This window comes from Lepidochelys olivacea (assembly GCF_965140295.1).
Source record: "Lepidochelys olivacea isolate rLepOli2 genome assembly, chromosome: 21".
NCBI lineage: Eukaryota > Metazoa > Chordata > Testudines > Cheloniidae > Lepidochelys > Lepidochelys olivacea.
The window spans coordinates 6,805,430-6,831,290 of record NC_140431.1 but is presented as its reverse complement, the minus strand read 5'-3'; the positions used below and the strand labels follow the sequence as shown (position 1 = coordinate 6,831,290).

Sequence of the window (25,861 nt, the reverse complement as noted above, 5' to 3'; positions counted from 1 at the left end):
AACAACACAGGAGACTAATGGGGAGATTTTCATAGCTTCGCATGGCAGTTAGACACCTAACTCCCACTGAAAGTCAACGTGCCTTTGAAAATCTCCTTAAGGCTCTCTGAAACTTAATGGGATTTGGGCTCTGAAGTGCTTAAGTGAGTTTTGAAAATGGGGCTTAGGCTCCTAAGTCACTTCAGTGCTTTTGAAAATGTTACTCTTCGCCTCCAGTTGTTCCTCACCTAGCCCCCCGGCCACGATGACCCTTCCTTTCAAGTAGCCAGCGACAAAGTCCGCTCGCCTTTTCTTTAGGAAGGAGGAGCGTTCCATCTTCATCCAGCCACCTGAGAAGAGAAAGGACAGATAGATGATCCGTGCTAAACTCAGCAGTTCACCGCTCTCCTGGTGAAACTCAGTGGTTTGTTGGGGAGTTTCGCTCAGAATCTTTGGTTCTGTTTGAATCCCAGACACAAACTCAGTCAAAAGTCACTGTGGGGGAGGGGGGGTACTAACCTCACACAGGGTGAAGTTAGAGATAGACCTGAGCCAAAATCCCAGCTCCCTGAAGGGCCAGGCATTGGGTGTTTGAAATCTGAGCTCAGAAAAGGATACCGATTTTTCAAAAGGCCCTTGTCCTATCTTTCCAACAGGCTGAACCAAACCCTGGATCCAAACTGGGCTGCTAGAAAAATCTGGATTCAGATTTTACATCCTGTGCCCATCTCCAGAAAGTTGGCATAAACATCTCCTCCCTCGCCAAGCAAAACACCTGCATTTCACACTAGCCCAGACACACCAGCAAGCCAGGGAAAACCAAGGCCCTGCTTGGTGTTTCCTTACTGAAGGGAGAACAGCTGAGAATCCATGTGCTCCATGCAGATCTTACCTGTATGCAAACAGGTGCGGCACAACTAAACCAAACCCTGCTGGCCTCTCCACCTCCATAAAGCCTGTTTGCCTGGCATTGCCCTGGCTTGTGTAAACCTATGTCACAGCTGACCAGGGTCTCTCAGGGCAGTGTCCAGGAGAGAGTTTGGTGTTGGAGCCAGCTGCCTGGACAATGGGTTTGCCACCTGCAGGCTGCATGGCTAGTTTGCTTTTTTTACTATTGATGACATTCCTTCTGCAGAGCTGGGTGCAAGCGATCCACAGTCAATCCTGCGGGAGGCAGTGTGCCTCAACTCTCAACAAAGCCGATGGGAGCTGCAGATCCCTCTCAGCCCACCTAGGTCTAGCTCTCTCTCTTTAGGCCTTTGCTGACTTAGAAGATATTGCCCTTCACATCACACACACACTCCTCACCTGCAAGCATTGAACCTGATGGACACCCACCTTGCTCAATGTCAAACACATCCACAGTCTTCATGAACTTGGGCTGCCGGTACAGCCTGCCCTGCCGCAGCCCCCCGAGACTGAAGAGGCTGTTCTCCGTGGGCACGAAGCTGGAGAAGGCCCTTTTGCTGGGGATGCTGGGGAACTTGGTCCATGACCTGGTCTCTGTGTCGAAGACCTCGAAGGCATTGATGGCGTATTTGGACTGCCTCCCACCTGTGACAGACATGGGGACAGCAGCATACCAGGGCAGGGTCAGTTTGTCAGTTAGCTGCTTCCAGGCTCCGGGAGAAGCCTGGGCTAACTGGGAGTAACTTACCTGGCAGCTGAAATGCGTGAGGTGGGTTCCAGGCAATACAGAACCATATGAAGGAACTTAAGTAACCAACTTATAATTATTATTACCCTTATCCATCCTCCCTCCCTCTGCTTTCATCCGCCACACTCGCTGGATGCATCTTAGTCTTAAATTAGATGGTAAGCAAGGCTGGTCAGAAAGTTTCCATCCAAACGGTTTTTCAATGGAAAATTGGGTTTTTAACTAAATGAAAAATATCAGGAAAAGTATCAGCTTTCTGTGGAAATTTTCAGTTTCTTTCATCAAAAAACCCAAACACTCAAAACCCAAAATATTTGTAATCTGAAATGTTGCTGCAGTGCCTCATGGGAGTTGTAGTTCAGGTGCCTCATGCCCCCATTCTCCTCTATAGGCTAAGCTCCCTGGTTGGACTACGTCTCCCATGATGCTCTGCCTCCTCCAACAGAGGGGAAACTGTGGTACATCATGGGACATGGGGTCTGACTAGAGAGACCAGTTTATAGCACAGAAAAGGCAAGAAATCCCATTTTCTGACCATTTTCTCTGACTGGAAGGTCTTTGGGGGCAGGGACTCTCTCTTCCTCAGTGTGTACACAGCACCTAGCACAATGGACCCCTGCTCCTAAGAGGGACCTTTGGGTGCTACAGTAATACAAAATAACAATGGTTATAAGCCCAGTTACTAATGGAGTTGACCATCTATCCCAGCTGTTGGCAGGGGTTGACTGGGCCATAGAGATTAAACTCTCCTCTTGCCGTGGCGTGGGATCCCTTCAGGTCAGGGACGAGGCGCAGTGAATGGGGGGAGCTTGTCTGTGCCAGCCCTGTAGATAGACAGAGACCATCAGCCTCCAAAGCTGTCAGTACAGCACATTTCACCAGCACTTATCCTCACTTGGCAACCTTTAAAATCAATAAGTAAACGGATCACTCGGTTCCCTGAACAAGGTTAAAAATGTGATTTGATGTGTGGCGCGCTCCTTGCCGCACAGCCATCGTGGAGCCCAGCTGCTCTAGGATGACAGCACATGGAAATGTCACTGCCACGAAGCCAGGGGATGCAGGGGAAGGTCAGTGCTGGGGGAAAGAGTCGATGACAGGAAGTGGGAAGACAACATGTGAGGCTTTCGGGGGGGGGGCAGCGGTGGGATAGGGCCGGGGGGCTGAGGTACAAAAGCCAGTGGCTGGGATTTTCAGAACAGCTTAATAATTAATTATTTTCATTGTGGAAGCACCTAGGAACCCCGGGCAGGGGGTTATGCTAGATGCTGTACAAACACAGACCAGAGAAATGGTCCCTGCCCCGAGGAGCTTACAATCCAAAGTATAAGACAAGAGACAACGGGTGGATACGACAGAGATCGGGAAGCACTAGGAAACCATGGCACATTACCCTCAGCTGATCGACAGTGTTCTCAACCACACCAGCTACCTAACTGCTAAGGAAGATGGTACCCAACTTCCATTCAAAATCATCGTAACTGTTAATATTATGGTGCTTGTTGCTGCTGGAAACAGAACACTGGACTACATGGAAGACTGGGGTGATCTACTGCGTCCCTCCTCCTTGACGGACTCTGAATTTAGCATTCCCTTGTAGGGGCAAGAACCCAAACGTGACAGCACTGAGCTAGTGCAAAAGGACTGGAAAATTAAACGGACTATGGACAGTAAGCGGAAACAATTGACCTAAAGCTACATCTACATGGGAGCTGGGAGGTGTGATCCCCAGCCTCATGTAGGTTTGTTCAAGCTGGCATGCTAAAAACAGCACTGTCGCCAGGGTAGCACGGGTGGTGGTTTGGGCTAGGCGCCAGAGCATGTACCCACTCGGAGCCCCGGGTACGTACTAGGGCAGTAGCCCCAGCTACACTAGCGCAGGCATGTCTATGCAAGCTGGGAATTACACCTTCCAGTTCAAATGAAAATGAGGCCTAAGGAGAGTGAAGTGCAAAAAAGGAAACAAACGGTAGGAATGTATAACTAATGGTGGTTCAGCACTGCCAATTGCAACCCCTCTGAAATCATGAGTCAGGCCATCAAAAATCCTGAGAATGTGACAAAGACTTCAAGATTTTTTTTAAATAATAAATGTTGTGGTCTTTTTATTTGCCTCCTTAGTCTTTAGGATTTATGTTTACAAGCTTTTCTCTGCAATCATGTGTTCTGGAAAGGTAGTTTGTTTTTGTTTTTTTAAAAACAAAAATAAAAGCTCAGAGATTCAAATAATCACATGACTCCAGGAGCTGGGGCTTTAAGAAAAATCAGCAAATCTCTCAAGACTTATAATAAAATTACTAAAGTTGAAAACACTGGTTCATGCTTTAAAATTCTCTCCTTTGTAATAGTCTAGAAGTGCCATTAGTAACACCATGAAGGACATTTTTAAAAAAGAAATATTAAAATATTCATTTGAATTCAACAGCCTGAACCTGAAACTAAATAGAACTAGACTTTTCCCAGCTTCTATTTCATACAATGAAAACATGTCCTTTTTATGCACCATGCACTTCATGTTCCGCACTTAGAGCGACGCTGGATAGCTAGCACTGAAAGGTATTTAAATACGTGCCAGTGTAATCAAGGCTAATTCACAGTAAGATGGGTACTGCCAGCTCAGGAACTTTTGCAATTCAGACTGGGTTCAGCACTGGTGCTGCCCACAACATGGCCAAGAACTCAAAGTGATAGACTAGAACGGCCGAGGCAGCTAGTACTTAATGGCAAAAGATGCCATATTATTCTTTTTATAAATCAAATGCAAATGAATACATTTATTTCCCATTCAGGTGCTCGGCATGTCTTTGAAGACTGGAAATGCACGCTTGCTGAAGGGCCTTGCACACTGTGTGATCAGTAGAAGCGGGTAAACTTCAAATGCATCAAAGGTTCTTTTCTGCAGCAACCTTAAGAGAGGCAACATTACCAAGGGATCTGAGTGTAGTCAGGGCTCCTTGGTTTTGATTCAAGCTTTGCCACCGACTTGCTGTGTGATCTTAAGCAAGTAGTGCTGTACCTCTGCCTCAGTTTCCCCATATACAAGAGGAGGATAAGGATACTTACTCCCCACAAAGGGGCAATGACATCCTGACATCAGTGGGGTTTTGTTATTCAGGATCAGACCCTTATGTTTGTACAGGGCTTTGAAGACGTAAACGGTCTCTGTATAGACAGAGCATTTTTATTGTTATTAAAGGCCAGGTACTTGTGCAGGTGTCTCTGGTCTGCAACTTGAGTGGGCAACTTATCTCCCTCATAACAGACCCAACCCTGAACCTGCAGGCGCCAATGGCCAAAATCCCACTGATTTCAGCAGATGCAAGAGCAGGCCTGGTATTTCTAATGGTGGCTAAACCCATGGGATGCATTAAAATCACCACTTGGGGGTGGACGGAAGCAGCTGCCAGAACCTCCTATGAGGTTTTAGGTCAGTCTGCGTCTGTTCTAGGAATTCTCTCACCGTCAGCGTTCACAGGAGCACACGGATCAGAGGAGCTATTGTCCAGCAGACCCCCTACAGAAGAACAAGGAAGGAGGCAGCCAAGGCCCATCCTTACCAAGCACGTAGATCTTGGTGCCCCGCAGGAAGGAAGTGGCGGCGTACCTAGGTGTGGGCATTGTCGCGAGTGACACCCAGATGTCCTTGAGCATCTCGTAGTGCTGCATGTAGTTGTGAGGCCGCAGGTCCAGTCCCATCCCACCAGCCGCATAGACTCTGTAGTCTGCAGAGGGCAGAGAAGCAGAGGCCACAAGAGCTCAGGAATGCATCCAGATCCTAGTTATTTCCTGGGACAACGAAAAAGACACTTGCCCTCAGGGCAATCTCCAGGGTGCAAAAACGCATGCATTGCATGCATGTGAACATGCAGGTGTGTGTTTGTGCATGCCTGGGCTCGTTGCACTGTCCTCTACTGGACAGAATCAGAACTGCTGAACTCTATGTCATAGCCCTTGTACTGCTAATAGGTCATGGAGATACTTTTGAGCCCCAGTTCAGTGCTCTATCCACTCCCCCGCAGTGCCTTTCTTCCTTCCATGTAAATAGCACTCTCTAGAACCTCAGAGTCATTGATCTGTTCTGAGATAGAGTATTTACATCCCTAAAAGTGAGAGGGCATATTTGCCCAGAGCACAGGTAACTTTGGGTCTAGAGTGACCATAGTCCCTTGGCACGAAGAATATTTGGGAGCCACCCTCTCAGTTTTCATGCGGTGCCCACTGTGCCATGTAAATCTTTGCAATAACTCAGACCAGTAGGTATTCTACTGTCAGGCCCATTCCAGTGCACCACGGCACTTGTCCTGGGCAGGGAAAGGGTTAATGAACCAGAAGCAGTTGCCAAAGAGGCTTTCTTCCCTTTCCTAACAATGGAATGAATATGAGTCCACCTCCTCTATCCCCCTCCCAGTGCACCTAGACAGATATTTAAGCACTACAGCAAATAAAGCACCTTTGTGCTCTGAACTAGAAAAGCAGCTTCACCCAAGGGGTGGGGTTTGTTTGATTCTCTCACCCAGCTTGCTTTTGCCATCCTGCCTGATTTATTCAGGGCCACCAAACGGTCACTGCAGACAGGGGCGTCTGCGTTTCACGGAGCCGATCCCGTGTCCATTAGCCACATTCCCAGCAACTCACAAGCCTGAATCTCAGTCTTCCGTGATGTCTACACTGCAGCTGGGAGCGAGCCCCCCAGCCCAGGCGGACAGACTCCCGCCAGCTGGGCTTAAGCTAAAAATAACCACTTGGGCATTCTGCTCAGGCTGGAGCTTGGGCTCCCTAGGTGGTCAGGTGGGCTTAAGACCCTGAGCTTGCACCAGAGCAGGAATGTCCACATTGCTATTTTTAGCATGCTAGCATGTCTTTGAAGTCTACCTGCCTGGGCTGGGAAGCTCAGTTCCAGGTGCAGTGTAGACAGACCCCTACAGGCCCAATATAGCACACATGGTAGGGGTGAGAACTGGTGGCACAGTGGGAGCTGCAAATAAATGACTGGAGAATAGGGAAATAATGCCAGAGGGTCATGGGGGGAGGGAAAAGCCTGGTCACACAGGGGCTCTTTGCTTTCGATATAGAAATGCAGGGCTGGGAGGGATCTCCAGAGATCAGCCCTCCGCACGGAGACAGAATTAAGCCTGCTTAGACCATCCCTTCTGTGAGGGGAAATGGGGCTCATGACAGTGAGGACTAAGATCCCTGGCTGGCGCCAGATACGTGCCTGAGCTCTCACACAGCCCTGCTGGTGCCTTATGTCTTGACTTGCAGCACCCCCTGCTATTCCAGCCTTGGGGTTCCCATGTGGAGCTCAGCCAAAGCACCTCAATCCCAACCCATAGCCCCTCCTGCTACTCAGTCTAGGTGTTCCCTGTACCCAGCTGATGCCCCACTGTCCTAGCCTGCATCACAGGGGTTAAGGTGGGGTGACTGTTTGCCTTTGGGGCTGCTTGGCCCCTGAGGGGGCAGGGTGCGAAAGGTGCTGTGGAGGAGCCGGTTGTGTTGTTTCACTCTGGCTGGATACGAGTACCTGGCTATTTCTCCCTGGAAGAGGAGATGAGGTCATAGAAACAGGAGGAGCACTCAAATTACAGCAGAATCAACACAGCACTCTCCAGCCCATACTTAGGGAGGGCGTTTGAACCGCCTCAGAGCAGGCAAAAGATGGTGAGTCCTGTGACCCAAGCCAGGACACACACAAGGCACAGAACCGATTTGTTGATAGCTGACTCCCTGTCACCCACATCTGTCCCTGGGTAACAACAAATGCAGTCCTCACCGATGGAACCCTTTACATACAGACACAGGGGGCGGGCGGGGTTTCTCCTACACAAACGCTTCTAGGCTTTTCTATTCCCAGAAATGAAATCCAAGAACCCAATGGCAGCAGCCTGGCCCACAAGAGCATCCCTACAATAATCTCCCAGTGTACCCAGAGCAGAGCACTACTGAGCATCCCTACAATAATAAACCAGTATAGGAAGCCCTTAGCAATCCCAAGCAACCCTATAACACACCAGCATATACACACACACCCCCACCCCCAACTTCTGAACAACCTTACACTAACAAACTAGTCTGCTCAAGGAAGACAAAATACTGTGGGAAGGATTTATGTTCCAGACTTCTCCGGCCAAATTGATCCCTGCTGTATCTGTGTTTAAGCCAGCAGACTTACAGCAGGGATGAAACCAGCTCGATAATGGTAAACATTGGGTTTTGGTTTTTTTTAAAATGCCTGGACAGTATCCTTTTTAATCCACCTAAAAATAAATGAAAACCCAACCACTTCCAAAGAAGCTGTCTGGCCATTAGGCAGAAGACGCGTTCATGATCCAGATCGCGTCAGGAAGCTAACTGACCTTCGGGCTCATTGCATAAGAACATGGCTCCCAGCTTGGGGCTTTTCATTGCATGGCAGCACATTCCAAAGGAAATTAATATTCCAGGCCTCCGCTTAGAAATTATAAACAAGACGCCTAAATAGGCAAGCCAGAGCCCTGATACAAGGATTTTCCATTTGTCCATTTAATGCCATAGTATTATGAAAGGCAGAGGAAAGAGGAGTGTTTGGAGCTCACCAAAAGACACCTCCTTTTCTTGCACCACAGAATTTGTACCTGCATTTTGCACTCACAGTTCAGTCAGTGGTGCAAACCAGGGCCCTTGTGCCTCTAATGACAGTACCTGAAGCGGTGGGAATCAGGCAATGGGAGGCATCAATGCTCCATTCACACTTGTGCAGTTGGTTCATTTACACGGGTGCAAATTTTGGGATCCGGCTGGGATATCCCTACCGATGCTGCAGAATCCCCCTATTCCATGAGTAGCCCCATAGGGTATCGCAACCTGGCCCTTTTCAGGGGCAAATTGCCACCCTCTCTCCAAGGAAGATTAGGGCATTGACTGTTGGAAATGCACCTACTGATACTCTCCCTAAACTGGCCGTGAGGTTCAGGGAGTTCACAATGGGGCCTCGGGCATAGGCGGTGGGTTACATGGGCCCGCGGTGCCCATGCTCCACCAATATTCAGAGCACGGGGGTCCGGCTCCACTGGCCCTGCCCGCTGCCCCCGGGTGCCTCCCCCAGAGTGTCCCTGCGCAGCGGCTGGCTGCTGCTCCCTGCGCTATGCTCCCTTGCCAGCTGGTGGCTGGCTTCTTTCACACCATGCCCACCAATGCCGCTCCACCACTCCAGCTACAAGGGAGTGGGGCGGACTGAGACGGCTGCTGTGGTCTGCGGAGGGAGGAGGCACATGTGATGTGATGGCACCTCTCCCCCCGGGCCGTGACCCTTCACCAGTCAAGCCACTGGGTGGTGGGATGCATCCTCCCCGCTTGGGGCCACGGGGGAGCCGGTGGAGAGGGGCCCTAGGGACACATGCAGCGTGGTGCGGGGTGAGCGTGCTGCCGGTGGCAGGCCCACCGACAGCGATTCTGGGCCCCAGGGCAGATCAATCAATGGCCCCGAACGCGCCCCCTCCCCCCCGCCAGAGGAGCCCCAGGTCAGCTGCAGCCCTGTCCCTGGAAGACTTCTGAAAGGCTGTTGAGCTGGGGTGGGCCAGGGAAAGCTCAAGGCTTTTCCCATTTATAATGAAATCAGGAGGCAGAATGACTGCACCTGTCTACTTAGTAGCTCAATATGGCTACAGTAGACTTGCCTGCTCCATTGTCTGTTTCTCCAGAGGGCAGTGGTACAAGTGCCAAACCAGATAAAGTGGTGGATCCCACCCATCCTGTGGCCCAAATGGAAGGAGAGATAAGGAGCCTACCATCTCAATTGTACAGCCCTTGGAAATAGATGCCAACCGAGAGCAACTTGTTCCTATTCGTAGCCCCTTGGGAAAAGTCACAGTAATTGTCTCCGCTCACGGATTCTAAGCCATTTTATGATTCTTGTAGCCTGGTTTGCAGAGGTGCTAAGTACTCATCACTGCCAGTGACATGAACGGGAGCTTTAGGTTTCCCGCATCTCTGACAATCAGGCCATAAGACCTTGGAAATACACATGAATGGGACCATCCCAAGGACCAAATTCTGCTCTCCATTCAATCCGGGATTGAAACTTGTGTAACTGAGAGCAGAACTAGGCCCTACATAACCCCTATGGCATCTCTGCCTTATAGAAAACCGGCAAAATTAGAGTTGGGCACAAGCCAAAACCTGGGATCCAAAAGTCACCCAATGTTGGGAAAGTTTGGATTGCAGCAATGCAGCTTGTGCCTGTCTAAAATAATCACGGCCATAAGAGTGCTCACCATCCACAGGCAGAGCTGGAGAGCCAGTGGGAACCACAGGGTCTGTCTGGGTTCAGCAGCGTCAGTGAAAAGTCCTCTTTACAGTGGTTCTGGTCCAGTCCTGCCTCGTTTGAACATTGCAAGGGGGAGGGGTCTACCTGACCCAACTTCTCCAACCTGAGGTAAGGCTCAGCTCGAGTTCCCAGTGCAGGGTTTGGGAAGGGGGATTGTTTCCTTGCCCCTGTTCAAAGCCCCTCACCACCCCAAGTGCCTCTGAAAGCTGTTTGGCTAGATACATAAGCTGAACCCATGTCCTACCCTCCACCCTTTCTCTCTGCAGTGCGACTCCCCACACGCTGCCTAGGAAACAAATTCTCCTTGCCTTTCACCGTCACGGAGATGCCCATGGAGGCTTCCCTCAGGGAGTTCCTCTTCTTCCACTTGCCCTCATCTATGTTGTACATCTCCACTATCTTCAAGGGCGTCTGCTTCATCCCGACCCCTCCTATCACCATGATCCGCTTGCCCAGGGTGGCCACGGCTACTCCGGCCCGGGCCGTGGGCATGGGAGGGAGAGAGTTCCAGTGGTTGGCTTCGGGGGAGTAAACCTCGAAGCAGTTCATGGGGACTCCGTTGCCATCGCAGCCTCCGATGGCAAAGACCTGGCCGCCTGCCTCCACCAGCGAGCAGTAGACCCTGCCACTGGGGAGTGGGGCGAGGGTTTTCCACTGGAAGTCTTTGGTACTGGGCACTTCCATTGCGGATCGTCAGGGATGAGGCAGCATCTGTCCTGCTTGCCAGGGGGCTGGCTAAGCTGCAAAACACAGCCAGAGATAAGCATCACACACAGACAAAATCCAACAGAGAAATATACAAAGAAACAGCCCCCCCCCACCCCCGAGAGCCGGGCAGCCGGGAGCACAGCAACCCCTTCATGAGCAATGCATCCATGCAGTCGCCCATAATGAGAGGTCCCATCTACCAGAGAGCGAGAGAGAGAAGAAGGAGCCGGTACCTTTCATCACGTCTCCATTAATCCTGCAGTTCCACATCTGCCAGAGCAGCTCACGCGGAGCCAGGTCCTAAAAATAAAAGGCACAGGTTGGATTCAGCTCGCTCCCCCGCTTTTCCAAGCATCCCCTCCCCCACAGGACATTCCAACCGAGGATGCTGCAAGCCGTCTGCTCCCCGGCTCAGAGCTTTCTTAGCTCATGAGGAACTTTTCTTTGTTTAATTCTTCATTGACAAGATTAATATTAATGCCCATTGTCAACGTCTTCCCAAACCCCCAGGGAAACCTACCATGGTACCTCCTGCTGGGAAAGGCAAAAAGGCTGGAGTACAGAGACCAACCCTCTAGCCACAGCTCTCTGACTGTCACACGCAGCATTACAGCTGAACTGTAAAAGATCCAAAAAGCAGCCCAGCAGGGCAGAGAGAGAGAGAGCGAGAGAGAGAGTCCCAAACTACCACTGGAAACCAGGGATTATTTTTTCCTCTCACCCTGAATAGCTGTCAAACCTTCAGGGGAAATGAACAAATGAAGAGCGACAGAGGAGAGCAGACACACAAAAGGGGAGCGAGAGAGGCAGCCACCCACGCACTCACACCTGTGTATAAATAGGGGTGCAAACCGCAGTGAGAAACTCAGCCTTCGTTATGTAACCAGAGCTGCTTAAAGTAAAGTAGAATTTATATATCCCATCACTCTGGGACTGCAGCACCCTGGACACACACACTGTGTACAGAGCATAGGTGCACTTCTGGCTCCAGCAGCCAATGCTCCTCTCCAAGTGTCACAAACTGATCCCTGAAATTCAGGCCTCTGGCAATAATGGATATTTGCCACTATCAAAGGAGAGCACATGTGGAGGTTTGTTAGCCTATATGGGAAACCTTCCTGCACCTGGCATTGTAATGCTTCATACTTCTCCTTTATAGCGCTTTTCAGGGGAGGATCTCAAAGTGCCTTCACAGAGTAACATTATCCCCATTTGACAGAGGGGCACAGAGAGGTGAAGTGATTTGCCCAAGGTCACACAGTGAATCAGTGTCCAAGATGGGGAAAAAAAACAGGAATCTGGACTCCCAGAGTGCAGGCCTATCTGACTTGGTGCCCTCTTCCTCCGGAGCTTTAGGGATCTTGATGCATGTGAGATGCAGCCTGAGCCTGCTCCTCTGCACGGTTTTGTTTTAGAGAAGCTAACGCCCATCATCTCGTCTCAACCTTCTGGCTAAGACTGAACATGGCGTCAGTTTAAGCCTCTGATACTGCGATTGCGCTATTGCGGGGGGGGGGGGGACTCTCTCCTGTTTGGGATGGGGGAGGGGGTAGGATCAATAGCCTAATGGCGCTTTCGTACCTATGATCCTATTTCAAAAATAAGGTAATGGCAAGCCCCATGCCCAAGCAAAGTCAGCAACTGGCTGCGTGGTCCTGGCTTTTTAGGGGACAGCTGGCTTTTTAGGGGAAAAGGCCAGCCCCACGTCCCTCTGCAACAGCAGGAGCAGAGGGAGAGGAAACAACTTGCTCCCAGACACTCCTGTGCACCCCATCCCAGCAGCCTGAGCTCACACAGCCACTTGCAGATCATGGCTCTGCCCAAAGGCAGTGGCTGGGATGCCCCTTGCCATTGCCAGAACTAGGAGCCATCACAGAATTCCAGAGGAGATATGTCTGCAGCACCTCCTACTAACCCACAGCGCATCTCATGCAATGCCTGGCATTGCTTCCTAAGGAGCCAGGCCTCCCACACGAGAAGCCTCTGGTTGCTTCTGGGCCGACAGGGCTGTCCACACACACTGAAAGGGTGGGAAGCACTTACTCCTCCAGTCCCGGCCGCATCGCTTCAGATCTCCCCAACCCAGAACCTTTTGACAGCGAGAGCAGATTGAGAGAGTCTGTAGCCTAGCAACAGCCACCTACAACTCCCTTTAATCACCCATCGATTTGGATCTGAGCTGGTATCTTGATGGGTTCACTGAACCGCACTGTGGAGCATGAGCAAATTCTCCCCAGAAGGAAAGAGGGGCAGAGGTTCTTCACGCCAAAGGAACCAGGGCTATCACAAAGGCTCTGCATGGCTGAAAATTTCCAGCCTGAATTCAGTGCTGTGGCAAAGGACAGAACTGATAGCCCTGCTATGGCACAGTGGGTAGTGCAGGGAGACCTGTTGTCTGTGCCCAGCTCTGGCACTGACCTGCTGGATGTCCTTGGCCAAATCACTAATCCCCCGTTTTCCCCATCAGGAAAGTTGGGATAATGATAGTTTGTATAGCCCCGCGAGATCCACAGATGGCAAGTGCTATAGAACAGCAAGCTATTATTATTATTTATCCCCGGGTGGGCATAGAACTGGCATCAGCAAAGCAAACTTCGCACCCACTGTCCTGCCCATCAATCGCTAGCCTTGATCTGTAAGGACCACCTGCAGGTGAGCTCAGTCTGCCTAGCCCAATCACTTCTTGGCTTCTTCACTGGGACTGCCAATAGAGGGAGAGCAACTGTGATGCAGACAGCTGACCACCGACAACTGGACTGAGATCCATCAAACTCTTTTCACACATGAGCTGCTAAGAGCTATAACCCTTTCAGCGCCTTTGGCAGCAGCCTGAGCGGATCATGCGGCCCCGTGCTGAGTTGCCTTGCTTCCCTTGTGAAATGCATGATCCTCATTGGAGCAGGAGAGGCACAGGGTTCCGAGGCCTCTGTGCAGTTTGGCCTGAAAGAAGCAGACTTTCCTGCATACGATTCAGTGGGTGGTCACTCCAGTTCAGCATGGGTTTGAGGGAAAAAAGCGATGCAAAACTGAGACAACAGGGCCTAGGAGCAAAATCTAAGGTAACCCAAACATAAAGGGGCTAACAACAACAGGGAGGCAACGTCACAATCCCGCAGTCTGTATTCAGCGGTCTCATTAGGGAACTGCAATGGTGGTGAAAATGAAGGGATTGAGAACACTGCACAGTGCAGACATTTGTTATGCAAGCTTCTTTCAGCCTAAGGGATCCTGCTAGTTCATCTCCCTCCTGACCTGGAGCAATTTGATTACTCCAGTCTTGAGCCTCCATACAGCCCTGCCAGTGCATCTCAGTCCTGATCTTGAGGAACCTGCTTTCCAGTGCTGGGTTCTTGACTCCCCCCGACAGCTTTGCTAACTGATCTTGGCCCTGACCTGAAGCTCCACACCCTGCAGTAGAACCTCGATTTCACAAGCACCAGTCTTATGACCAACCAGTTATACAAACCATTTTTCCCAACTGGAGAAAAACACGGGAGAACAAAAGCGATGACGAACAAGTAGATATCCCTTCCCATTCCGATGCCTTCAGTGCTTGGGGAATCGCTTTGCCATGGGGTGAATGACAAGACGAAAGTCGCGCAGTGAACCAGGCTGCAACTTATGCCCTGCACCTGCTGTATTTGAGCTGTTCAATTTTATGAACTGTTTGATTTTATGACCTGAAACTCCAATTAATTAGCAAAATAGGGGTTCTACTGTACATACCAGGTCTGGGCTCTCCTACACAATGCAGTAATGAGCCAATGCACCTCAGCCCTTCCCTGAAGGTCCCCCCCACCCCTTCATTGCTGGGATTCCCAGACAGTTCAGCCAGTGACCTCTCTTAATCCTGTCCTGGAGCAAACCCTGAGCCTCACACTTGAGCATCAGAGACTCCCAATTGCATCAGAGCATAGGAAACCCATAGGCCTGATCCTGGCCCCATTGAAGTGGACAAGAGTCTTTCCACAGACTTCACTGGGCTTTGGATCAGGCCCTTAGTGAGGACAGACTAAGCAGAGACCTGCCAAATTCATTCCAGCTGTGACCAAGTCAAATGGAACCCACGTGTGGGCATCCAAAGGGGAGCGTCTAGTGCATTAATCTGCTACCTCGTATGAATTCTGCTGCGTTGGCATTGAAACAATCTTCTAGCCTTGCCGTCCACCTCTAAACAACATACAATAAAAAATAGTTAAGGTCAGCCTGAAACACTTAGTCCTTCCCACCTCTCTCAAGGGGCACTAGGATTTTCACTCCCAAGTAATAACTGTGCTATGCCTCGGGACTGTATGGCTGTCACTAATGTGCTGAGCAAATAGCCCCAACCTACTTCAGCCATGTTCCTCTTCATCTACTCCCAGGCAAATGGAATGATCACTTAATTATACCAAACAAATTGGAAGCGTTAACATTTTCTTCCTAAATGGCTATATTAAAACAAAAATGAATAGTAATTGCTTTTCTATCAAAGGAGATGGGAGAGGAGAGATTCTCTTCGTCATGCTGAGCCAGCTGCCAGAGCTGCCCGAATCGTTCTCGGCCAGAAACTGCCAGGATAAAAGCTCCTAGCAGCGGGGCATCCCTTGACCACCCAGTGCATTTGTGGTTCAAAGCAGGTGACAAGATGTTGAAAGCAAGGTGGCAGGGAAGGCATGAAATTTACAACCTCAAGAAAGAAAAATACATGGGGCCTGAATATGGGAGGTGAAATTGATGGGAGCAAAGGGTGCGCAGCAACGGAAGCCTCTAGCCCAGTGGTTCTCAACCAGGGGTACCGTATCCCTGAGGGTAAACGGAGATCTTCCAGGGGGCACATCAACTCATCTAAAGATTTGCCTAGTTTTACAACAAGCTATATAAAAAGCACTAGCGAAGTCGGTACAAGCTAAAATGTCATACAGACAATGACTTGTTGATACTGCTCTATATACTATACACTGAAATGTCCATACAATATTTATATTCCAGTTGATTTATTTGTATAATTATATGGTAAAAATAAGAATGGACACAAAAGTGTGCTGTGACACTGGGTATTTTTATGTCTGATTTTGTAAGCAAGTAGTTTTTAAGTGAGGAGAAACTTGCGGGTACGCAAGACAAATCCTACTCCAGAAAGGGGTACAGTAGTCGGGAAAGGTCGAGAGCCACTGCTCTAGCCCATAGTTTGCATTCTACAAGAGTTAAAAACAACAACCTGGAAGCTGTTACAGACAAAACCATTATTCCTTGCCCTCTGGTTTCCATCACGCTCTGAACAGCTCACTGTTTGGTATCTCGGGGGAGTGCAGAACACACACAATTAATGTTACTTTTCAAATATTCAGCTGGCGTGGCTCCATTGAAGTCAACAGAGCTACACAGAGTCACTCCTGCTTGGAGATCCAGGCCCACGTTTTTTAAAGCAACATTATTTGCAGCAATTTGCTCTTCATGAAACAGCCATTTGAAATTTATTAACAGCTGTGTGTGTTAAGTCTTGTAGTAAAGTGATTGTGCATGAGTGAGCTGGCGGGGAATGAACTCCAAACACACCTAGGTTTGCTAGAATGCAGGTAGGTCCTTTTTGCTACCTCTCTCCTCTCCTAGACTCTCATATTTCAAAGGGCATCATGCTGTAATGGTAACTCCTGCGCAGTGGGTCACAGCAAGGCCTAAGAGCCACTTAAGTCTTGAATCTTCATTCCAGTGAAAACAGCTTTGTTTGTATTTAAACACTGTCCTAAAGCATCAGCAAACCCAAACGTTGTACCCTTGTGGCTAGTTAGTGCCTGAGAGCCGAGAGTGAAACCTAACTAGAGAATGACTCGAAAAGAAAGGGAGTCTCTTTTCACCCTCCAAGTCTTAGATGTTGAAAAGTAAATGTGATGCTCACAATTCTTTTCATTTTATACCAAAGGTTAAGGAAATCTGGAGCCTGGTACACCACTGCATGCTCCAAGCTGATGGAATGATACTGATTTCCATGGAGTTACAAGGCTTGATTTGCCACTGTGTTTCTTAAAAATGTAGGGCTTCATTCTCATCTCACATTGGCTTTACACAGGCGACTCTGAACTCTGCTGGCTTTGGTGAAGTTACTCCTGATTTACACTGCTGTAAATTGAGAGGTGAGCTAAGCCCATGACATCTGACAGAGTCCCTTTGAGGATCACGATGCTACCATATTACAGCTCCCCAGACTGGTCGCACTGTTGCCAAGGAGTGGGCTAGATAGACAGATGCAGATTAGCCACCAGCCTGAGAAAGACACCAGAAATCTATATTCCTTCTGACCCCAAAAGAAAGCTCTTGTACTCACCTAAATGTCACATCAGATAAGCGCTGTGCAGGTCTGCTGTGTGCTATCTGAACGGTCAAGGAGGCTTGAATGTTTTGCTGTGAATAATATGACAGCAAACCAATACCAATAGCTGAATCCACAATTATTCTCAATACTCTGGGGACAGTCACAGCAGCAGAGACAGGAAGACGGGCAACTATAGGTTGGGAATGTTATGCAAACACTGGCGAAAGATCTCCTCTCCTGTTCCCCAAGCACAGCATCTACATTTGTGAGCGAGCTGCTTCATTTCAATCATACCGGCTGCCTGCACTCAGTTAAAAAGAGCAGGAGGAGACTACAGGCAGCATGGCTCGGAGATAGAGACACCGTCTCAAGGGAGGTGCTTCAGGGCTGAGAACCGAGCTGATACTTGCTCTTCGAATGTCACCATCTAGAGCCTGTGGGAACATATGAGGATGAGGTTGAGCGGATGTGGAGCGCACGTGGGATCCCGATCCAGCCTTCATGGGACACCTGGTGGCAGGAGGGAGGCCTCGGCATGGAGCCCGTAGCTACATGCTCCATAATCACCACAAGGACTGTGCTGAAGATCACATCTCCTTGTGGCTGTTTTCCACCCCTGTACTGTGTACACTTCTTGGGGTATTGCAGTCAAGGGGTGCAGTTGCAGCTCATGCAGCATACCCACGCTAGCTTTCATCCAGCTCAATTGACTCACCTTGGTGAAACGTTCAGAGAAGAACTGAACCGTAGGCCTGCCTTACAGCACCAGCACACCCTGTTACACGTGCCGTTAACAGAGAAGCAAGAAGCAGCATTTTAAAAATTTGAACTTGGAGCTTCCTGACAATACAACAGGAACAAAAATCACATTTTTCTAGAACAGAATAGGAAGCTTACAGAGAAACAAAATACAACCAAACCAGGGGAAAAAAATAATTATGAATATTTCTTTCAACCTTTTTTGTCCTGTTGCTACATGCACAAAAAGTTGGCAGGATGCAATGTATTTTAAATAAACACATGCTGTGTCCTGAAACGTTCCAGACAAGCGAATGTCCTGTAAATTTTGATTATAATGTTTCATTTCAAGATCAGTTGCTTCAGCTCATCTAAAAATATATAAAATTTAATTCACGTGCTTTTTTTTTTTTTGGTTCGTTTAGTTGCATGGAATGTTCTGGATGAATTTCAGCCAAGGTGAACCTAGTGCAAAGGGCTCGATTCGTGGGCTGACAGACATCAGTGGCAAAAGCCCCAAGGCTAGCAGAATCAGGCCTCGTTAGTTATGTCCTCTCTGCAAATAGAAGTGGGTTTTTACATCAAGGTAGCTCTCTCGATGTAAAATCCTAGTGGAAGCAAGGCATTGTTGTTTTTATCTTGATGCAGCTATTCAAGGTCAACTCTCTGCCCACCACCTGGGGTTGACCTTTGGGAGCTGTATGGAGGTGAAAAACTACCCATATCTTTTCTCTATTTGAATTTTACACCGAGCAACCAAGTTTGATGTAAAATGCACCTTTTTGCAGTGAAGACATAGCCAATGAGCAAAGCATGAAATACACCGTGGGGCAGATTTTCAGAAAAGCAACGAGCCAGATTTCTCAGTGCGAAACACACATAATGGGGCCAGATTTCCAAGCACTCAGCACGCAGTGGGCACCCAAGTTGCAGAGCTCCCCTGGAATTCTGGCCATTTCTTTTGGTGCCTAAACAGGAGCAGCATCTTGTTTGCAACTCGGATGCCTTTTGTGAGTGCTGAGCACTTGGAAATCTGGCCCTCTTACCAAAGATTTTCATGCTTTACAGCATGATCCTGTACAAATAAAGCCTCTCTCCCTGCTGTTGCTACCCTCGCAGAAAAGCGGTGCAGCTCAGCAATATCTGCAGATAGGAAGGCCTTCCATATGCGGATCTGAAAGCTGTGAGCTTAGAGCATTATTTTATGATTATCCTGCCCCACACAGTATTGCGTTACCAGCCTGTGCTTTCAAATGACCCCAAATTATACCACGTTTTAGCTGCAAAGGCTTTAAATCATTCTGAAAACTGGCACTCTGGTGCCAACATTATTTCCCCTTTGCACAAGGCCTGACAGCTGAGGCTTCTAAATGAACTATATATATTCAGGTTGAACTGGACATTTGCTGACCTCCCATCAAATTGAATCGAGTCTCTCGACAGCTACCAGAAAACCCGACAAAACCCCAGCAAGCCCTATTTCTTCCAGGATTCCATGGCTACAAAATGTTGTGCAGCGGAAAAGATGCTTTCAGTGTGGAAAGAGAGAGGGAAAGATTGTCTTGGTAAATGGGAATTACCTGAAACTTTGTGAGGAGAGATGAGACCTTTGCTACAATGGGCAGTTCATTGAGCTCATTCTTAATTTATATGCACACAGTTTTAATGCAAAGACAGCAGACTATGAATATTTAACTTCCTGCCTGGTTTTAACCCCATTAGCAGCCCCTTGAGATTGTTATTTGCCGTCTTATCATGCCAAATGTAATTTTCCGATGTTGCTAAACAGGAGGACAGAACGGCATTTGCAAGGAAATATTCTACAGCTAACAGCAGGGCAAAGGTAAATCTGCAGGAGCCCCAGATCAGGGGCGGAAGAGAAAGAAATGACTGTCTGATTTTTAGAGGGGGTGGGCACCACACCTCTGGAAATTCTGCCTGTTAGGACAGAGAGGGATGCAAATTATCCCTTGCCCCTGTGTGGCTGGGGAGCCCCGGAGGCTATAGCAAGATTTATTGGACTGCTTGATTCATCCTGGGATTTGTCTAAGGAGAGACTCAGAGCTACAATTCCTACAAAAGAAAAACAAACCACTTCACATAGCAAACGCTGACCCTTTCCTGATCTTCCTAATCCCCATGCTGTGTTCCTCCTTCCCACCCTGTCAAAACTACTGTTGATCTCTACAAGTCATTTTATTTTTCACGGGGTCAAATATGCAAGTTTCACTTTCATATCTTTCAGCCTCAACAATCATATTCGTGATATACCCATCCCTGTGGCATTTAGGCCACCTCTATAAATATAATTTAAGGAGCTTGGGCCAGATCTTCAACTGGGGTAAATTAACATAGCTCCATCGACTTCATCCCTTTATATCAACTGAGGATCTGGGCCTCTTTTCCTTCAAGGATTGGCTTGGACTGCAAAAGGCTGACACTGTCTGGCTTTGGATTGTGGCAAGGTGAGCTGCAGCCCCACAGATATATCCTCAGGAGATGCCAACTGGAAGCACCCTCTGAGAATTTATACTCAATGCAACCTTAGCTTTGAAGCAATTAAAAAGCAACCACTGAGAGAAAATTACCACCCTGGCCTGACCCACGTATTTCTTTTAGAGAACACTAATGCTCTTAAAGATTCATCCCAGGTTGCGCCTTAGAAGCTATGCTCATGTGTGAAAGAAGAAGCTGTTCCCTTGCAAGGCTTGCACTCATATACACACACACTAATAACCCAATGACCTCTAGCGAGCGTGGAATTTTCTCTCGGCTGCCAAAGAAATACTTCAAAAATGTCTTGTACTTACAGTTTTTGCGAGGCAGCGGTGGGTCCCAAGGAAGACTTGCTCTTTATTCAGAATGCTCTGCAACTTTAATACAAGTAAGTCCAGACACCAAACTCCTGCAAGAGCAGCTGTGAATCTCTCTTCCTCTCCCTTGTTCCTCTGTCTCATTTCTCTCAACAGCCATTCTCTCTCTCTCTGTGCGTTGGTCTGTCTCCTTCTCCCAGGAGGTTGCAGCCCTTGTTAAGAGGAAAGTAAAGCAAGAAAGAAGCAGACTGGGTTTCTTGGGGGGGGGGGAGAAAGAAAATCAACCAGCTGCATAAATCCAACTGACCTAATCACTTTCCTACAAAAGATGAAAGCCAATTAGAGTCAGAGGAATCCCCATCTGGTGTGACCACCTGTATTTCTCAGTGCCCTGAGTCAGAGAGATGTGTGTGTACGTGTGTGTACACACACACGTACTGGATTATAAGAGCCATGCTAAGCCTTTTATGGCACCCAGTGCTAGCACAGGATGTTTTGTAAGAGGGCCTCTCTCTCTCTCTCTCTCTGAACTTGCAGGGAAAACAAAAGCAATAGGGAAAGGGAGGCAGAAGGAAGAACTAAAATAGGAAAGATGAAAAGCAGGAGATGTTTCCAATGAGACACAGAGGGCCAAAAGGTAGCCCTAGAGAGACAAATGTAACTCCCTTGACTTGTGGAAAGTTTTGCCTGCTTGAGCCAGGACTGAATTTAGCTCAAGGTCTCAGAAAGCATCTCATTAAGCAGCTGCTCAGTCCACACCCTAGATCGTTTAGGGGCAGGGGAGAGAGATGCAAATGATCCCTTGTGTCTGTTTGGCTTGAGCCAGAGCCCCGGAGGACGAGGCAAGATTTAATGAACTGCTTGATTCACTTGAAACCACCTTCCCCAAAGGAGGATGTTCCATGAGAGAAGTAGAGCACATCACGGAATGGGCCTCCCTAATGCCGCGAACGAGTCTGCTTCAATACAGAAAAGAAAAAAAAACACTGACTGCACACCCTTAGCTGTCACCTACCACCCCACACGAGAACCCAAAGAGGGTATCATCAAACAGTTACAACCCATACTCCATGGGCACCACATCCTGAAAGAAATCTTTCCCAAACCCTCTCTTTTGGCCTTCAAACAATCCTGTAGCATCGCTAAGCTCATCATCAGAAGCTAGCCTCTCAAGGCCAGGACCCACCATCTCAAAGCAGCACCAGGCCCTGTCATAACAGATGCAAAACCTGCATCCATATCTCCACTGCTATGATGGTCAATACCACCCCGCCCTCACACACACCTTTGAAGACCCAAGGGTCCTACACATGCCTATCACAACATGTGCTGAACCTTGTCCAGTGCATCAAATGCCCAAACAACAACAACAACGTGGGTGAAACTAGACAATCACTAGATTCTAAATTGAACTCACACAGAAAAATGATAAGACAAAAACACCCTATCTCCTGCAACTGATCACTTTTCACAAAAATACTCTATAGCTGGCCTCTCAGTCTTTGTCCTCAAAAGAAACCTGCACAACACCTTCAGAAGAGGAGGCTGGGATCTTACATTCATAACTCTGCTAGACACCAAAGGTCAGGGGTTCTAGAGAGACACTGGTTTTATGTCTCATTACAACACTTTGTAACCCACTAACTTGCCTTTGTCCTATGATGGTTGGTGTTAATTGCCCACTTCATTTTGAACAATTTCTTGGAACATGTGTTAACTCCTTATGCTTAACAATCTGTTCCATCTTGTATTCAGCTGTGACGCTCTGATTAACTTTCCCAGCCCTGAAGAAGAGGTCTGTGGAGCTCAAAAGCTTGACTCTTCCACCAACAGAAGATATTCCTCACCAACCTTGTTTCTCAAAGTATATCCCAGCAGTTGCTTCCCAAAGTTATATTTGCATAATGGTCCAGAGCAGTTTTTTCTGGTGCCAACGTCACCATCTACTGAGGAGCTCCCTACACTATGAAACTCTCTCTAATTCGTTCTCTTTACCACTTATTTTTGCTGACTCTCTTCATATTGAATTGCACACATTCACATATGCCTGGGAAAATGGTTGATGATCCCATTGGATATCACTTCCTAAATCTGTGAGCTCCTTGAGACAATGGATGCATCCTAAACCAGCACATGCATAGCACTCTATCGGTGTATAGTCACCCAGGCTTGGATATGTAGTAGGGTTTGAACCTGCATGCTTCAGATCTAAAAGCATGAGCAGCTATCACTTGACCTAAAGAGCTCAGCCCCTGTAACGTCCCCCCACCCTGTCCTATTATCTTATCTGTAGTAGCCTCTTTAAGCTGTTATATACATCAGACAGTACAGGGCAACAAAGACTCAGTTTCTTTTAGTGTGGGTTGCATGTGTGCTTAGCTCAGACAAGGAGTCCCCCTTTTGCAGATTGGGAACTGAGGCACCGAGAGAGTTAAGGGCCAGATGTTTAAAGGTATTTAGGTGCCTACAGATGCAGATAGGCACCTAGTTGGATTTTCAAAAGAGCCTAAGCAGCTAATTTCCAGCCCCCTAGGTGCCCATTTGCATCTTTAGATGCCTAAATACATTTTAAAATCTGGCCCCAGGTGCCATGTCCATGGTCACACGAGAAGCATGTGGCAGAGCTGGAAACGAAACTTCCAAATCCTACTCCAGGATCCTAACACGGGACCATCCTTCCTCTCTCACCTGATTACTATGTGAAACCAAGCACTAGATCATCTAAAACTGGGCCCAGACTAGTTCTAACCTTTGTCCACCTTTGCAAAAAGCTAGCAAACCTTTCGGAGACTCTGAGCTCAACTTTCAGTGTTGTCCGGAACCAAGCAAGGTTAATTATTACAGATGTTTCATGCAGTTCTACATAGGAGCTCTATTTTTAAAGCAAACCAGGCCATAAAAAATGAAGAAATCAACAGCAAGATGACTAAAATGACTCCACATGAAAGCGAATTCCCATCCCCTACCAGCTATTTTCATCTCCTATTAGCTTTCCAGCGGGAGGATTTAATTTGCATTTAAATAGAAACCTTAGGAACATGGCCAATCTAATGTTAAAATGCTAATTACAAATGCATTTGCCTCTTTAAAAATTAAAAAGAATGTCAACGTGCATTTTAATGGAGGGCTTATTAGAGGTTTGGTTTTATTAGATACTTAGTATTTATAAGTTATTATTATTTAACAGACTGTTTACAGCTCAATCCAGACAGCTGAAAAGTTTGACATCAAGGAATTTGCAAGATCTGAGCTGACTGCTATGGAGGTGGGAACATCATCATGAAAAAAGTCCTCTCAGGCCATGAAACACCTGGTTGAGTAGAATATAAATTATAAGGTAAGGGGAAGGAACTGTGGAAACGGAATCTGACGTGCCCCCAAATGAAACAGCCACTATGGATAAGTAAGTGAAAAGATGCAAATGAGCTCCATCCATCCATCAAGGCACCTAAGCACTTGCATAAATTTAAGCATGTGAGTAGTCCCAGTGGAACTATTCTCACACACAAAGTCACACACCTCTTTTTGTGGGTCAGGGTCTAGGAGGTTTGTCTACTGATCCCTGTGTTTCTACTAGGATACTCTGAAACCTTGGATTCAAACTCCCTGAGTGTTCCAATTTGGCGGCTTAGGCTCCCACCTCTAATGATGATCATTCCTCTTCTTACATGTCTGTACAGTGCCTATCACTATGTATTACATACATTAAGATGCTTTTAGACTCCGGAGCCTGTGGCATGAAAAATGAAAACAGAAAGTTGGTCAAAAAATTTCAAAAAGTGAAATTCCAGTGAATATTTGTTGTAGAATTTTCAAGTATTTAAGAAAAAAATTGTTTGGTGAAAACGTTTGACTCATTTTTCAGCCGCTTTAAAATGGAGATTGCCATGCTCCCTAACGGACATTTATTCACCTCAGAAAAACATGGGTGAATGGTCAACAGCTGGGACCAAACCTGAGATCTCTGGATTAGAACAGCTCAGAAAAACTTCAATGGAACCATTTGCCACTGGAAAATGCAGATTCCCCCATCACACTCGAAACACTTAGTGGAGTCCTATCAATTCCTCTGAATTTTTGTTTCAGGGAAAAAATGGGGTGGAGGGCACAGGGGAAAGGAAGAAGTGAACATTCAAACAAAGCTGAAATGTCCCGTTTCAACAACTGGGGAATGAAACATTTTGCTTTTGCATTTTGAAAGGTCTTCATTTCAAATGTCTCTCACATGGAACAGAAGATCTAATCAAAAGCTGTTGACATTGAATTTTGAAAAAGCATTCCGGTTTCATTCCGATGCCCAACAAAGCCAAATTCTGAAATCTCAAAATCCGTCACAGACTGGAGGTGTTGTCCTCCAGCCAGTGCATGAGTTGTTATGCCCGACTGAAGAGACTCACCTCTCTTATTAGCCAAGGCTGTCGCAGGCTCATCAACCTCCAGGTGGCCCAGCCATCACTAGAAGGGCGCAGGGCGCCTCAGCAAGCTGGCATGGGTTACATTACAGAGCAACATAAAATGGGTTGAGACAGCCAGTACTAGGGGAGTTTAATGGGAAGGCCCAGAACTGGGACTCAGGACACCTGGGGGTCTATTCCAGCCTTTGCCGCTGACCTGCTGTGTGATCTTGGACAAGACACCATCTCTCTGTTCCCCTCCCACCTTTGGTCTATTTTAAACTGTAAACTATTTTGGGGAAGGGACTAGGTCTTATTATGTGTATGCACAGTGCCTTACACCACATGACCTGACCTTAGCTGGGATCTGTAGGTCCTACAGGAATATGAATACTAACAGGATACCAGAGATGTTGCAGGGCTGATCATGAATGTATCAACAGAGATGCATGTGGGGAAGCTTGCACAGTCTCTGTCCTCATGGTTTCATTCTTGCTAATGCTAATAAAATCGTTCATAAGTGCTAATGCTATTAGCCCATCAGATCTAATACACCCTGCTTTTTAAAACATAACATTACGATCTTTCATTTGCCTGGCAATCATTTCTTAAAAGAGTAATTCAGTGAGACTTACCTTCCCAGCGAGAATAAACTGCATCACATTAACATCTGCAAAAGACAAAAGAAGTGAAAGATCAAGACTGTGGAAGAAAGAGGGTTTGCTCTAGATAGAGAAATGTGTTGCAGCGATAGGTAGATCAGTTCGGCCACAAAAGCCAACGTGTTCATTGCATGACTGATGACTTCCCTGTTGTCTGAGCCAGACCTGACAAGCTGGAAAATAACTGTCTCTCAAGAACCAAGCTTACGTAACATGCTACAGAGACTCCAGAGTCTTCATATACAAAGATAGGAGTTGGCTTAGCCTAGAAGTTGCTTTTTAAATGGTAAAAAAGCCACAGCAGTGTATATAGCTG

The 25,861-nt window shown here is 47.7% G+C and overlaps 1 protein-coding gene across 4 annotated transcripts in view; it reads right to left on the bottom strand.

Annotated features, from left to right (window-relative positions):
* Positions 1–25,861, bottom strand: part of KLHDC8A (kelch domain containing 8A) — a 28,896-nt gene extending 3,035 nt beyond the window's left edge. Inside the window, exons 1-8 of one of the 4 annotated variants that reach the window (XM_084610882.1) lie at positions 25,519–25,861; positions 20,487–20,701; positions 17,654–17,713; positions 10,880–10,946; positions 10,247–10,678; positions 5,194–5,358; positions 1,318–1,533; positions 228–329 (exon numbers count right to left, since the gene is read on the bottom strand). In XM_084610882.1, coding sequence (XP_084467008.1) covers positions 228–329; positions 1,318–1,533; positions 5,194–5,358; positions 10,247–10,622 — 859 coding nt within the window. In that variant the 5' untranslated portion in view covers positions 10,623–10,678; positions 10,880–10,946; positions 17,654–17,713; positions 20,487–20,701; positions 25,519–25,861. Of the gene's footprint in view, positions 1–227; positions 330–1,317; positions 1,534–5,193; positions 5,359–10,246; positions 10,679–10,879; positions 10,947–11,166; positions 11,273–17,653; positions 17,714–20,486; positions 21,080–25,518 lie in introns of those variants that run through there. The other 3 variants (XM_084610879.1, XM_084610880.1, XM_084610881.1) reach the window with 3 other exon arrangements.